Genomic DNA, 14,201 nt, shown 5'->3' on the forward strand with positions numbered 1-14,201 from the left:
CAAACGTTGCCTCTACGGTGGCCCGTTAGGGTCTCATAGGCACTGCCGTTCTCCCACCCTTGCTCCGGATGTAAATCTGAATTCCCTCCTTGTTCCTGACACCGATATTCACCCACCTGCAATGCCGCGTCCAGTTCTGGGCACCACAATTTAAGAAGGATGTTGACAAGCTGGAAGTTGTGCAGAAGAGGGCAACCAAGATTATCAAGGGTCTGGAAGCCAAGCCTGATGAGGAACGGTCGAAGAAGCTGGGTATGTTTAGCCTGGAAAAGAGGAGATATGAGAGCTGTCTTCAAATATCTCAAGGGCTGTCACATGGAAGATGGAGCAAGCTTATTTTCTTCGCTCTGGAGGGTAGGACTTGGACTTGTAACTTGAACCCATTGTTTTGTGTACTAGCCTCCAGAGCTGGAGAAAAAAAGCTTACTCCACCTTCTATGTGACAGCTCTTGAGATATTTGAAGATGGCTATCACAAATGGCAGAAAGTGAGGAGGAATTAAAGAACCTTTTAATGAGGGTGAAAGAGGAGAGCGCAAAATATGGCCTGAAGCTCAACATCAAAAAAACTAAGACCATGGCCACTGGGCCCATCACCTCCTGGCAAATAGAAGGGGAAGAGATGGAGGCAGTGAGAGATTTTACTTTCTTGGGCTCCATGATCACTGCAGATGGTGGCAGCAGCCATGAAATTAAAAGCCACCTGCTTCTTGGGAGAAAAGCAATGACAAACCTAGACAGCGTCTTAAAAAGCAGAGACATCACCTTGCCAACCAAGGTCCATATAGTTAAAGCTATGGTTTTCCCAGTACAGTGGTGCCTTGCAAGACGAAATTAATCCGTTCCGCGAGTCTCTTCGTCTTGCGGTTTTTTCGTCTTGTGAAGCACGGCTATTAGCGGCTTAGCAGCTTAGCGGCTATTAACGGCTTAGCGACTTTAAGAAAAAGGAAACAAACTCGCAAGAACTCGCAAGACATTTCGTCTTGCGAAGCAAGCCCATAGGGAAATTCGTCTTGCGGAATGACTCAAAAAACGGAAAACTCTTTCGTCTTGCGCGTTTTTCGTCTTGCGAGGCATTCGTCTTGCGAGGTACTACTGTAGTGATGTATGGAAGTGAGAGCTGGACCATAAAGAAGGTTGATCGCCGTAGAAGAAGAAGAAGAAGAAGAAGAGTTCGGATTTGATACCCCGCCTTTCACTCCCTTTAAGGAGTCTCAAAGCGGCTAACATTCTCCTTTTCCCTTCCTCCCCCACAACAAACACTCTGTGAGGTGAGAGGGGCTGAGAGACTTCAAAGAAGTGTGACTGGCCCAAGGTCACCCAGCAGCTGCATGTGGAGGAGCGGAGACGCGAACCCGGTTCCCCAGATTACGAGACTACCGCTCTTAACCACTACACCACACTGAAGAATTGATGCTTTTGAATTCTGGTTCTGGAGGAGACTCTTGAGAGTCCCATGGACTGCAAAAAGATCATAACTATCCATTCTGAAGGAAACCAGCCCTGAGTGCTCACTGGAAGCACAGATCCTGCAGCTGAGGCTCCAAGACTTTAGCCACCTCATGAGAAGAGAAGACTCTCTGGAAAAGACCCTGATGTTGGGAAAGATGGAGGGCACAAGGAGAAGGGGACGACAGAGGATGAGATGGTGGGACAGTGATGTCGAAGCTACCAGCATGAGTTTGACCAAACGGCGGGAGGCAGTGGAAGACAGGAGTGCCTGGCGTGCTCTGGTCCGTGGAGTCAAGAAGAGTCCGACACGACTAAACAATAACAGCATCATAGTTCCTCTCAGTCTCCTCTTTCTCAGGCTGAACATACCCAGCTCCTTCGACCGTTCCTCATCAGGCTTTGAAGAAAGGGCTATGGATGGCTACCGGCCACATTCTTTGCTCTCTGCTTCCACAGCTGGAGACAGCGATGCTTCCAGGTAACAGTTTCTGGAAACCCCAGAGGGAGGAGAGGGCTCTTGAGTTCAGATCGTGCTTGCATCCAGTCAACTGCTGTGAGAGCAAGATGTCATTGGGCTGATCCAACACGCTCTTCTCCTGTTCTTACGTTGGACAGATGCACAGTGCCTTTTCTTCACCACTGAGAAGTGGGGGAAATCCAGATCGCAGAGCCAGGACTCCAGGCTTACTCTGGAGGAAAGGGGTGTGCCTTGCATAGTTGGAAACAAAGCCCTGAACACAACAATACGATACGATAATCTTTATTGTCATTGTCCCATACAGAACAACGAAATTGAAAAAATCTACATCAGACGTTCGAAAAACCAACAAACCAGCTATCCCAGCCTGGTTATCACTGGAAAAACTCTGATATCCCATAATTAAATACAATATACTCCCACAGAGACTACCTTAAAAGGTAAAGGGACTCCTGACCATTAGGTCCAGTCGTGACCGACTCTGGGGTTGCGGCGCACATGTCGCTTTGTTGGCCGAGGGAGCTGGCGTGCAGCTTCCGGGTCATGTGGCCAGTATGACTAATCCGCTTCTGGCGAACCAGAGCAGCACACGGAAACGCCGTTTACCTTCCCGCCGGAGTGGTACCTATTTATCTACTTGCACTTTGACGTGCTTTCGAACTGCTAGGTTGGCAGGAGCAGAGACCGAGCAACGTGAGCTCAACCCGTCGCGGGGATTCAAACTGCCGACCTTCTGATTGGCAGGTCCTAGGCTCTGTGGTTTAACCCACAGCGCCACCCGTGTCCCTATTAAATAATTATTATTTTTATTTATTCATTCATTTATTTATACATACATCACCCATCTGGCCAAGTTTCCCCAGCCATTCTATGCGGCTTCCAATCGAGTGTTAAAAACAATACAAGCCTGCTATCCCGACCTGCTTAACCCCCTAAAAACTCTGATACCCCATAATTAAATACAATATACTCCCATAGAGACTACCTTACACTGCGTTAAAAACCAATTCGCATTTGGATAGAAACTGTTCCTCAGAACGGAATCAACCCAGCAGCTCTCGCGACGGGTTAAGTTGGGGGTTTATCTTCCGAGCTCGAAGCTTGTTTAATTTCGAGGCCGGATTGTTCTGTGCGGCCAGAATGTTTTCCTTTGCTGTGAATTAATGTTTTGTTACCCAGCCGACTTGTCAAAATAAGGGACGGAATGTGCCCAATGATGGTTAAGGGCAGTTGGAGCAAGATGAGTTTTGTAGGGCTCCCTTGAAACGGCATCTCTCCGCAAGAGTCCATGGATGGCACAAAATGTTGGTTGTTTTGCTAATTCTTACAGCAGACCTGAAAGAGAGGCATATTTTGATGTTATCGCCATATGGCAGATGGGCAACATGAAGGCTCAGGAACGACCATAGCTGGATTTTGTTTTGTTTTTGTTTTTGTCTTGCACTTAATTTATTTATTATTAATGTTGCAATACATATATGAAATCTTTACATATTGATACATATACATTATATTCGCAAATTCACATTTTCACATTTCATTATGTACCAACATTTATCCATTTCTTATTTCTTGCCCTGGGACTTCCTTCTTATTATTTTGTAACTTTATTATTGAGATTGTAATTTGGTATCTTAATAATTAAACATTCAATATTATATATCTGCTTAGCTTAGTTTAGCTTAGTTTAGCTTAACTTAGCTTTGTGAAATCGGTCTATACATATCAATAAATTCCTGTTGGAGCATCTTTTGGTCATGTATTCTTCTACACCTTTCCATTCCTGTTTGAGATTTTGATTAGATTGCATTCTAATTGTTGCCGTTGTTTTTGCTAATTCAATCATTTCAAAAAAATTATTTTGCCAATCTCTCAAAGTTGGAACTTCTTCTGATTTCCAATTTTTTGCAATCAATAACCTTGTGGCAGCTGTAGCAAATAAAACGATTCTCTCTGTGTCTTTTGGGATGTCATTTGTTATAATTCATAAAAGGAATATTTCCGGCTTCTTACCAATTGTTGTTTTAAACATAGTCAGATTTTGAACCGGGGCTTTTCAGCCCCAGGCTGCATACGTCGTTTACCCTTCACAGCGCTACTGTTCCCAGCACCCTCAAACTACAGTTCCCAGGATTCTTTGGGGGGGGGAACTGTGTTCTTTGAAAAGCAGAGACATCACCTTGCCGACAAAGGTCCGTATAGTTAAAGCCATGGTTCTCCCAGTAGTGATGTATGGAAGTGAGAGCTGGACCATAAAGAAGGCTGATCACCGAAGAATTGATGCTTTTGAATTCTGGTGCTGGAGGAGACTCTTGAGAGTCCCATGGACTGCAAGAAGATCAAACCTCTCCATTCTGAAGGAAATCAGCCCTGAGTGCTCACTGGAAGGACAGATCATGAAGCTGAGGCTTCAAGACTTTGGCCGCCTCATGAGAAGAGAAGACTCCCTGGAAAAGACCCTGATGTTGGGAAAGATGGAGGGCACAAGGAGAAGGGGACGCCAGAGGAAGAGATGGTGGGACAGTGTTCTCGAAGCTACCAGCATGAGTTTGACCAAACTGCGGGAGGCAGTGGAAGACAGGAGTGCCTGGCGTGCTCTGGTCCATGGGGCCACAAAGAGTCGGACACGACTAAACGACTAAACAACAAGTGTGCTTTGAATATCTGGCACAAACAGAGCCGCATTCCTTTCGCCTCCTCTGGGCTAGGCTATCTCCCAGGATGCAGGCATTGCAAGGGCTGGACTAGATGAAACTTGTTACAGATAGGTAGCCGTGTTGGTCTGCCATAGTCAAAATAAAAAAAATTCCTTCCTGTAGCACCTTAAAGACCAACTAAGTTAGTTCTTGGTATAAGCTTTCGTGTGCATGCACACTTCTTCAGATACACTGAAACAGAAGTTGCCAGATCCTTCTATATAGTGAGAAGGTGGGGAGGGGTATTACTCAGAAGGGTGGTGGGAATGGGAGATTGGCAGATAGCTGAGATGAGCCTGTAGATGAAACTTGGGGTCCCTTCCAGCTCTCCTATCCTAGGATTCCGTGATAAACCTAATCCTCTTTTTCTTGCACGTATTGAGGAAAGAGCTCTTTCCACGAAGCACCAGCGTGCTGTGTAAGCCACCTCAAGAATGCTTCCATTTTTTAAAAAAAGGGGGGGGAATAAATAATTAAAATGAACGTTAAATAAATGGATTTTAAAAGGGAACAGCCCTGTATCTGTGAGAGCAAGGGAAAGGAGGAGTTGAGGGCAGCCTTCTCCACAATCAGCTGAGAGCTGCCTCATCTTCTGCTTCTATTTTCAGGTTTATTTTTGTAACGTTACGCAACATTTTCGTGCTTGGATAACCGACTCTTGTGCTCGTGAGCGTCTCAAAAGCCTATTTCGGCATTAAGTGGCGTATAAATTAATGAATTAGCAGTTTGGCGTTGTTTCTGTACCGCTTCATGCGACTCTTATCTAAGCAGTGTTCAGTAAAATCAGTGCATAAAATGCAGAATTGGCAAAAATGCGCATCACAGACACTGATTGCAACGTCTGAAGATGCGTAACACCAGAAACAATGGGTGGAGAGATGAAAATGCAAATTTGGCTAAGCCTTAATCAGCAAATGTTTGCGTCAATAAGCCCCTTCCCACCTGTGGTACTAGGAGTATGTTGGGGGTGCTATTTGAGTTCAGTAAATACAGGGGAGGTTTGTGTGTTCACCTCTATTCGCACGTCCCAAACATATGTGCAATATATTTTCACTGTGATTCACTTTAGGGGCATGGAATCAAGAACGCTGAAATTAGTTGCCCCGTCAGCCTTGATAGCTCAATAGGTTAGAGCTGATGATGCTAAGGTTGCAGGTTCAATCTCCTTATGGGATGGCTGCAATACAGTGGTACCCTGGTTCTCAAATTTAATCCATTCCAGAAATCCGTTCCAAAACCAGGGCACGCTTTCCCATAGAAAGTAATGCAAAATGGATTAATCCATTCCAAACTTTTAAAAACAACCCCTAAAACAGCAATTTAACATGAATTTCACTATCTAACGAGACCATTGATCCATAAAATGAGAGCAGTAAACATTGTACTGCAGTCGCACAATCAATCAATCAGTAGCTGAACTGGGTTCCACACAGTTGCAAAAACAAAACAAAGCAAAAACAAAAACACAAAATAAATAGCAAAAACAGACAGATCTCAGCGTAATGCTCAAAACAGGTTTCTTACTTCTGGGTTTGTAATGTTTGGATTCCAAGTTGTTTGAGTACCAAGGCGTTTGAGAACCAAGGTACCACTGTACTGTAGGAGAGTTGGCTTAGACCATGCGTAGGCAAACTAAGGCCGGATCCGGCCCAATCGCCTTCTAAATCCGGCCCACGGATGGTCCAGGAATCAGCATGTTTTTACATGAGTAGAATGTGTCCTTTTATTTAAAATGCATCTCTGGGTTATTTGTGGGGCATAGGAATTTGTTCATTATTATTTTTCAAAATATAATCCATCCCCCCCACAAGGTCTGAGGGAAAGTGGACCGTCCACCTGCTGAAAAAGTTTGCTGACCTCTGGCTTAGACGATCCTCAGGATGTCTTCTAACTCTCCGTGAACCCTTTGGGATGGGAATGGACATACAGTGGTACCTCAGGTTACATACGCTTCAGATTACAGACGCTTCAGGTTACAGACTCCGCTAACCCAGAAATAGTGCTTCAGGTTAAGTACTTTGCTTCAGGATGAGAACAGAAATTGCATGGCGGCAGCGGGAGGCTCCATTAGCTAAAGTGGTGCTTCAGGTTAAGAACAGTTTCAGGTTAAGAAGGGACCTCCAGAACGAATTAAGTACTTAACCTGAGGTACCACTGTAAATCTAAATGGTTTTCCTTTCTCTAATGAAAACGGCAGTCGTGCCACTGGTGCTGCTATCCTCTTTAAGTTGGACCACAAGCTGCCCACTTGGTCCTCACCCACCCACAGAAACCCAGTGGTTTAATGGAGAGATCCCAAGCACCAGTTTGCAGTGAAGATCGGGCTGCTACCATTGTGTGTAGTGTGAAACCACGCTCAAATTTAGAAAGTTCTCCCTGATGTGTTCGCACCGCGCCTGCCTTCCTGCAGATCCTCACTGCGATTGCTTTTCAATCCTGTCTTTTGTTTAGGACATAGAGTCTCTGATGTCCGAAGGCAATAAATCTCGCACGGTCGCCGCCACCAACATGAACGAAGAGAGCAGCCGATCCCATGCCGTCTTCAAGATTATCCTCACGCACACATTGTACGATGCAAAGTCGGGGGTGAGTTCTCGAATTACCGTATTTTTTGCTCTATAAGACTCACCTTTTCCCTCCTAAAAAGTAAGGGGAAATGTATGTGCGTCTTATGGAGCGAATGCAGGCTGCGCAGCTATTCCGGAAGCCAGAACAGCGAGAGGGATTGCTGCTTTCACTGCGCAGCGATCCCTCTTGCTGTTCTGGCTTCTGAGATTCAGAATATTTTTTTTCTTGTTTTCCTCCTCCAAAAACTAGGTGCGTCTTGTGGTCTGGTGCGTCTTATAGAGTGAAAAATACAGTATGCACTTTTGGTCTCTTCTGAGGAGTGGTGCCCCACATACTGTGGGGGTCTTTACAGTTTCTGGGGCAAACGGAAGTTGCAGCCCAAAATATCTGAAGGACACCAGCTTGGGGAAAGTGGAATTGGTGTGCTCACTTTATCCTAAGTCAAGAAACCGCATGTTATGCGCTCAGTTTAACAGGCTTTTGCACACAAACAGGGAGTTAACATACAACACAGAGTATACGAATGCTGTGTTGTGGTTACAGCAGTTTTTCTCTACCTCGGGTCCCCATCTGTTATTGGACTACAGCTCCCATCATCCATAGGTAGCAGGACCAGCGGTCATGGATGATGGGAGTTGTAGTCCAACAACATCTGGGGACCCAAGGCTGAGAAACACTGGCTTAGAGTGTCAGACTAGGACCTGTGATGTTCATTTTGGGGGGCCACTGCCCCCCTGGTTCCACAAACTCATCCTCAGGGCCGCCTAGCCTATAAAAAGCATCTTTCAAAATAGAGGTTTGCACGACCCACTAAGGAGGAGGATAATGTTAAGGATAATAATGTTAATGTCTGCATTCTTAACATATAGAATAAGAGAATAAGAAGAACATATGTTTAAGGAAGGCTGGAAAACGTTTATTGAATATATGGGAAATACTTGTGTACAGTTGAAAACGCTGGCAGCATTAAGATAAATTCAAGCAGTGTAAATAAGTTTTGACAGATGCAATAATGGAATACTGAATGGTATAGTTTTTGTAAAAAATGCAGGGATTTGTGATATGTAAAATGAACCATGGAAAGAAGAAGGGAAATCATTGCTATCTTAAGGATATAAAATGAGTATTTTAAATTGTAAAACAGAAAATTTAATAAAAATTGTGTGTATGTGTGTGCGTGTGCGCAAAAACATACACACATAATTTTTTTATTAGGTTTTCTGTTTTACAATTTAAAGCACACACACACATATATATGTGGAGGATAATGCATTAAATTTCAAAGCAGTGGCAATTAATTGCACGTTTATTCAAAATTTAGTTAAAATACCGTATTTTTCGCCCTATAGGACGCACTTTTCCCCCTCCAAAAATGAAGGGGAAATGTGTGTGTGTCCTATGGGGCGAATGCAGGCTTTCACTGAAGCCTGGAGAGTGAGAGGCTTCAGCGAAGAGTGAGAGGCTCCATCTCACTCTCCAGGCTTCAGGAAGCTATCCGCAAGCCTAGCGTGCCCGGCGGGAGGTCCCGCCGGGCGCGCAAGGCTTGGGGCGGCAGCCTGTTCTGAGGGCTGGGGTCGGGGGAAGCTCAGGCTTCCCCCGCGCCAGCCCCCGCACCTGGGGGGGAAATAATTTTTTTTCCTCCCCCCCCCCAAAAAAAAACACTAGGTGCGTCCTATGGGGCGGTGCGTCCTATGGGGCGAAAAATACGGTAATTTCATTTTTCTAATTTCTTCAATTTTCTTCACTGCTTTGAAATTTAATGCATTATTATCCTCTACATATAGATGGACATGATCCACTGATACCCTCTAGGTCTCTCTAGCTGGCCCCGTGCCTCTTAGCGCCCCCTCTCCTGATAACCCCACCTCTCCCTTCGGAAGCCCTAGCTGCTTTTACAATTGAGCAGTTTGCATAATGTCAAATAAATAAATGCGCTATCCCTTTGGCGCCGCAGTTTTCTTCCCCTTCAACCATTTCCCGAAGCATCCTCCCTTGCCTTCTTCCACCTAAAGCAGAGGTGCCCTGAACCGTGTCACTTGGGCCCGAGTTCAGGAGCTGCGTTTCCGGGCTAACTCCCCACTCTTTGTTCCGCAGACGTCTGGCGAGAAGGTGGGCAAGCTGAGCTTGGTTGACCTGGCAGGCAGCGAAAGAGCTACCAAGACCGGGGCTGCGGGTGACCGGCTGAAGGAAGGAAGCAACATCAACAAGTAAAATCTTGGGTTCATAGGGCGCTGAATACTTTAAAGGGATGAATAATGGGAAGGGGTTTGCGTGACCCAGCGCATTCTGTTAATCCACGAGAATAGCGGTAAGAGACGAAAGGATGTAGCAGGATCAGTGCGCATGATCTCACAGGAGCAGCAATGCCCGTCTTTGACACCTGAATTAGGGGAGTTATAACAGGTCTCTGGGCTGAATTTAATTTGCTTTTGTGGATGTCAGGTGTGTGTGGTGGAGACGTACATTGCGTGAAGAAATCCTTAACTTTTCCTTTTTTAAAAACTTAAATAGTTTTTATTAGTTTTCAATAACAAAAGTGCAATATAAGACTTATTATATCCATACCGAATTACAATACCAGTTCAAATGCCAATCAGTCATATAGCCAATTACACAATTTAGGTGCCCCCCCCCCGTGTGCTAGATTCCAAGGTTTAATAGTTCCCTTTCATCCCGCTTCCAAAATATTATTCAATCCAATTGCAATCCAATCTTGACACAGCTACAATATTTTTAACTTCAATTTGTGTTGACACATTTAATAATTTAGGGTGCGCAAGTGATGTTCTCTTTTCTTCTTCCTGTGTTTTTTATTTTATTTTAACCGTATTGCTCCATATTGTCCTTGGCAAATACACTGGTACCTTGGTTTAAGAACAGCTTGGTTTATGAACAACTTGGATTAAGAACACTGCAAACCCAGAAGTAGGTGTTTTGGTTTGTGAACTTTGCCTTGGAAGCAGAACATGTTCCGCTTCCTGTTGAGTGTGTTCCATTTATAAATTGAGTCCCCCACTGCCATGGGAAAGCACACCTTGCTTTAAGAACACTTTGGTTTAAAAATGGACTTCCGGAACGGATTCGTAAACCAGGTTTGTAAACCAAGGTACCACTGTATTATATTTCCTGCTTGGCAGGGGGTTGGACTCGATGGCCCTTGTGGTCTCTTCCAACTCTATGATTCTATGTCTGTTTTGGTTATTCCTAATCCCATCATAAGGGATGTGGGTGGCGCTGTGGGTTAAACCACAGAGCCTAGGACTTGCCGATCAGAAGGTCAGCGGTTCGAATCCCCATGACGGGGTGAGCTCCCGTTGCTCGGTCCCTGCTCCTGCCCAAACGGCGTTTCCGTGCGCTGCTCTGGTTTGCCAGAAGCGGCTTCGTCATGCTGGCCACATGACCTGGAAGCTGTAAGCCAGCTCCCTCGGCCAATAAAGCGAGATGAGCGTCACAACCCCAGAGTTGGCCACGACTGGACCTAACAGTCAGGGGAGCATGGGAGAGTTTCGTTGCTAAAAGCAAGATTCCAGTTATGTGAAGCCCATATGTTGCTGTTTGACTAGGTCAGATGCTGCTAAGCTTTGGAAGTTGTCCTCCGGATGATGCTACATGTGATTTCAAAACGCTTTCTCTCCCATGCAGGTCCCTCACGACTCTCGGGTTGGTCATTTCTGCCCTCGCGGATCAGGCCGCCGGGAAAAACAAGAACAAGTTTGTCCCGTACCGCGACTCTGTGCTCACCTGGCTTCTCAAAGTAAGTCGAACGGTCATTTGGCGTTTCAGGTGAGAAGTCTCTGCCTTAAATCACAGGAGACAACAGTGGTGACCAGCTTGGATGAGTTTAAAAGAGGATTAGACAAAATCATGGAGGGAGGAGAGGGCTATCGATGGCTACTAGCTCTGCAGCAATGTCTCTGAACCCCAACTGCTGGAAAGCACAGGAGAGGAGAGTGAAATTGTTTTCAGATCCTGTTTGCTGGCTTCTCAAAGGCCTCTGATTGGCCCCATCCCGATCTGACAAGCTCTTTTTACATTGGTATGTTTCTTATCAGTCAGTTCCCATTCCTCCCTCCCTCCTTCTCAGTGCTTCTGCTTGTCAGGGCAGAAGACATGGCTGTTTTAGGTCCATTTTTTAAAAAAATGGAAAAGCCCGTTGGAAAAAAGGAGGGGTGCATCTCCCTGTACGAATCTGCCCATGTCCTCAGGTGTCAGCAATATCGAAAGCAACGCGATGGCCAAAAACAATTACAGTATAGAAAACTTTATGAAATAATGCAAAACATCAAAACTATCAAACTGAAGTCCCTGAAAGTCCTTAAATCTTTCTTTCGAATTGATATAATGTACATGAGAATGAAAATAGCCTGGAACAGTGCTCATGCGATTATATCATTTGAGCAGCTTCTCTAGGTCCGATCGACATCTGAACCACACCTGGTAGTGACACAAGGCAGAGCCTTTTCCGTGGTTGCTCCCATACTGTGGAATTCCTTCCCAAGGGAGGCCAGACTGGCTCCCTCCTTGTTATCCTTCTGCTGGTAGGCTAAGACCTTCCTGTTCAGGAAATTAAGATGCATGTGATGCTGATAACTGGGCTGCTCCTTAGGCAAACTGTACTTAACTGCTGGTTCGGAGCGTGTTTCCTAATGCATTTCAACTATTCCAACCTGTTTACTTTTATTATTTTTTTGCTTTGCATTTTATAATGCTGTTTTTAAATGCTGTAAGCTGCCTTGAATCCCGACTTGGTGCGATATAAAGGCATTAAAAATAATAATAAGAGCAAAAACTTGCAAATCACAAACTTCAGCAGGAAGCAACAGCCTCTCTGGTTCTGTGAGCTGTTAGTTCTCTTTTCTCCAGAGGCAGAGCTTTATATGTTCTCTTGCTTTTATTTTTTTTATTGTGGTTTTTTTTAATTAAAAAAAAATTGCATTGTGAAATATGCTCCAAAGGTGGGTTTCCCCAGCCACTCTGGGCGGCTTCCAACAGAACACTAAAATACAATAACCTATTAAACATTAAAAGCTTCCCTAAACAGGGCTGCCTTCAGATGTCTTCTAAAAGTCTGGTAGTTGTTTTTCTCTTTGACATCTGTTGGGAGGGCATTCCACAGGGTGGGTGCCACCACCGAGAAGGCCCTCTGTCTGGTTCCCTGTAACCTCACTTCTCGCAGGGAGGGAACCGCTAGAAGGCCCTCGGCACTGGACCTCAGTGTCCGGGTAGAACGATGGAGGTGGAGACGCTCCTTCAGATATACTGGACCGAGGCTGTTTAGGGCTTTCAAGGTCAGCAACAACATTTTGAACTGTGCTTGGAAACGTACTGGGTGATTGAGGATTTGAACCCGGGTCTCCCAGGTCCTTGTCCAACATTCTAACCCCCACACCACACTGATGCTTCATAGAAAGCAGTTCACAAACGAAATAAACAGTAGTATCTCTCCAGTCTCCCTTTTTTTTTTGTGGCTTCCTATTTCAGTTTGTGCGTAGTCAATAGGCAGGCTGGTTCTGAGTCTGTTTACTTACACAGCAGTACCCAGACACACACACACACCTCTTTCTATTTTCATAATGAGTTTTTAACCTTGCGTAACCCAAATTTGCATCATGTCATCACTGCTGACTTCAGATTAGCCCTTTGCTTCCAGTCTACAAGAGGGAGGCAGTCGCGAAACACGTACCAACCGCAGGTCAAAGGGGGAAGGGTTGGATGAGGCCACGGAAAATGCCACAGGTACAGGGTGCCTCCATGTTCCGGGAAAGACGTCTGGCTCGACGGCTGCTATTGCAAAAGTATAGCTGCACAAGGCAGGAGTTTGAACAGAATGTTGGCAAGGGCTCAGTGAAGCTGCCTGATCGTTGTTGCTGCTGCTGTTGTTTAGTCATTTATTTAGTTGTGTCCGACTCTTCGTGACCCCCTGGACCAGAGCACGCCAGGCACTCCTGTCTTCCACTGCCTCCCGCAGTTTGGTCAAACTCATGCTGGTAGCTTCGAGAACACTGTCCCACCATCTCGTCCTCCGTCGTCCCCTTCTCCTTGTGCCCTCCATCTTTCCCAACATCAGGGTCTTTTCCAGGGAGTCTTCTCTTCTCATGAGGTGGCCAAAGTCTTGGAGCCTCAGCTTCAGGATCTGTCCTTCCAGTGAGCACTCAGGGCGGATTTCCTTTTTGTAAAGGTAAAGGGACTCCTGACCATTAGGTCCAGTCGTGGCCAACTCTGGGGTTGCGGCGCTCATCTCACTTTACTGGCCGAGGGAGCCGGCGTACAACTTCCGGGTCACGTGGCCAGCATGACTAAGCCACTTCTGGCGAAACCAGAGCAGCGCACAGAAATGCCGTTTTCCTTCCCGCCAGAGCGGTACCTATTGATCTACTTGCACTTTGACGTGCTTTCAAACTGCTAGGTTGGCAGGAGCAGGGACTGAGCAACGGGAGCTCACCCCGTTGCGGGGGTTCGAACTGCCAACCTTCTGATCGGCAAGCCCTAGGCTCTGTGGTTTAACCCACAGCGCCACCTGTGTCCCTTGTTGTAGATTTCCTTGTAGAAAGGACTGTTGAGCTCTGGCCACTCTTAAATTGCAAGGGGGTTCACTTTGCTTTCCTCCTCTGTGTTTGTTTGTGTGTGTGTGTGTGTTTGTGTCCCTTCCTTAAACCAAAATCGGTCTGGACTGGCAGTAAGTCAAAGCAGATGGGAAAGAGCCTAGAATCATCGAATCACAGAATTGTAGAGATGGAAAGGGACACCAAGGACCATTTAGTCCAGGGGTGTCCAATTTTCCCCCCAAAGAGGGCCAGATTTGATGAAGTGGACATGCATGAGGGTCATCCTAAGTTATTGACCTTTTCTTTTAGGATTGAAGTTGATGATCTTTTCCCCCCAAAGTTGTTAACCTTTTTTTAAGATTGAAGTTCTTGAGCTGTTTTTAGGATTGAAGAGCATTTTTCTTTGGATTTTAGCCCAGGGAATAAACTGCCACAGGGGGCCAGATTAAGCCGACCAGAGGGC

The 14,201-nt window shown here is 45.7% G+C and overlaps 1 protein-coding gene and 1 long non-coding RNA gene across 2 annotated transcripts in view; one reads left to right on the top strand and one right to left on the bottom strand.

Moving 5' to 3' along the window:
* The window catches only part of LOC308584266, a 480,133-nt gene that overhangs the window by 416,752 nt on the left and 49,180 nt on the right, over positions 1-14,201 (bottom strand). The gene's annotated exons all lie outside the window — the stretch shown is intronic.
* Positions 1-14,201, top strand: part of KIF13B (kinesin family member 13B) — a 204,265-nt gene that overhangs the window by 76,619 nt on the left and 113,445 nt on the right. Inside the window, 3 exon segments of the mRNA XM_081188907.1 lie at positions 7,077-7,211; positions 9,288-9,400; positions 10,836-10,947. Coding sequence (XP_081045033.1) covers positions 7,077-7,211; positions 9,288-9,400; positions 10,836-10,947 — 360 coding nt within the window.

The sequence above is a fragment of the Podarcis bocagei genome (genome assembly GCF_964188305.1).
Source record: "Podarcis bocagei genome assembly, chromosome: 3".
Taxonomy (NCBI): Eukaryota; Metazoa; Chordata; class Lepidosauria; order Squamata; family Lacertidae; genus Podarcis; species Podarcis bocagei.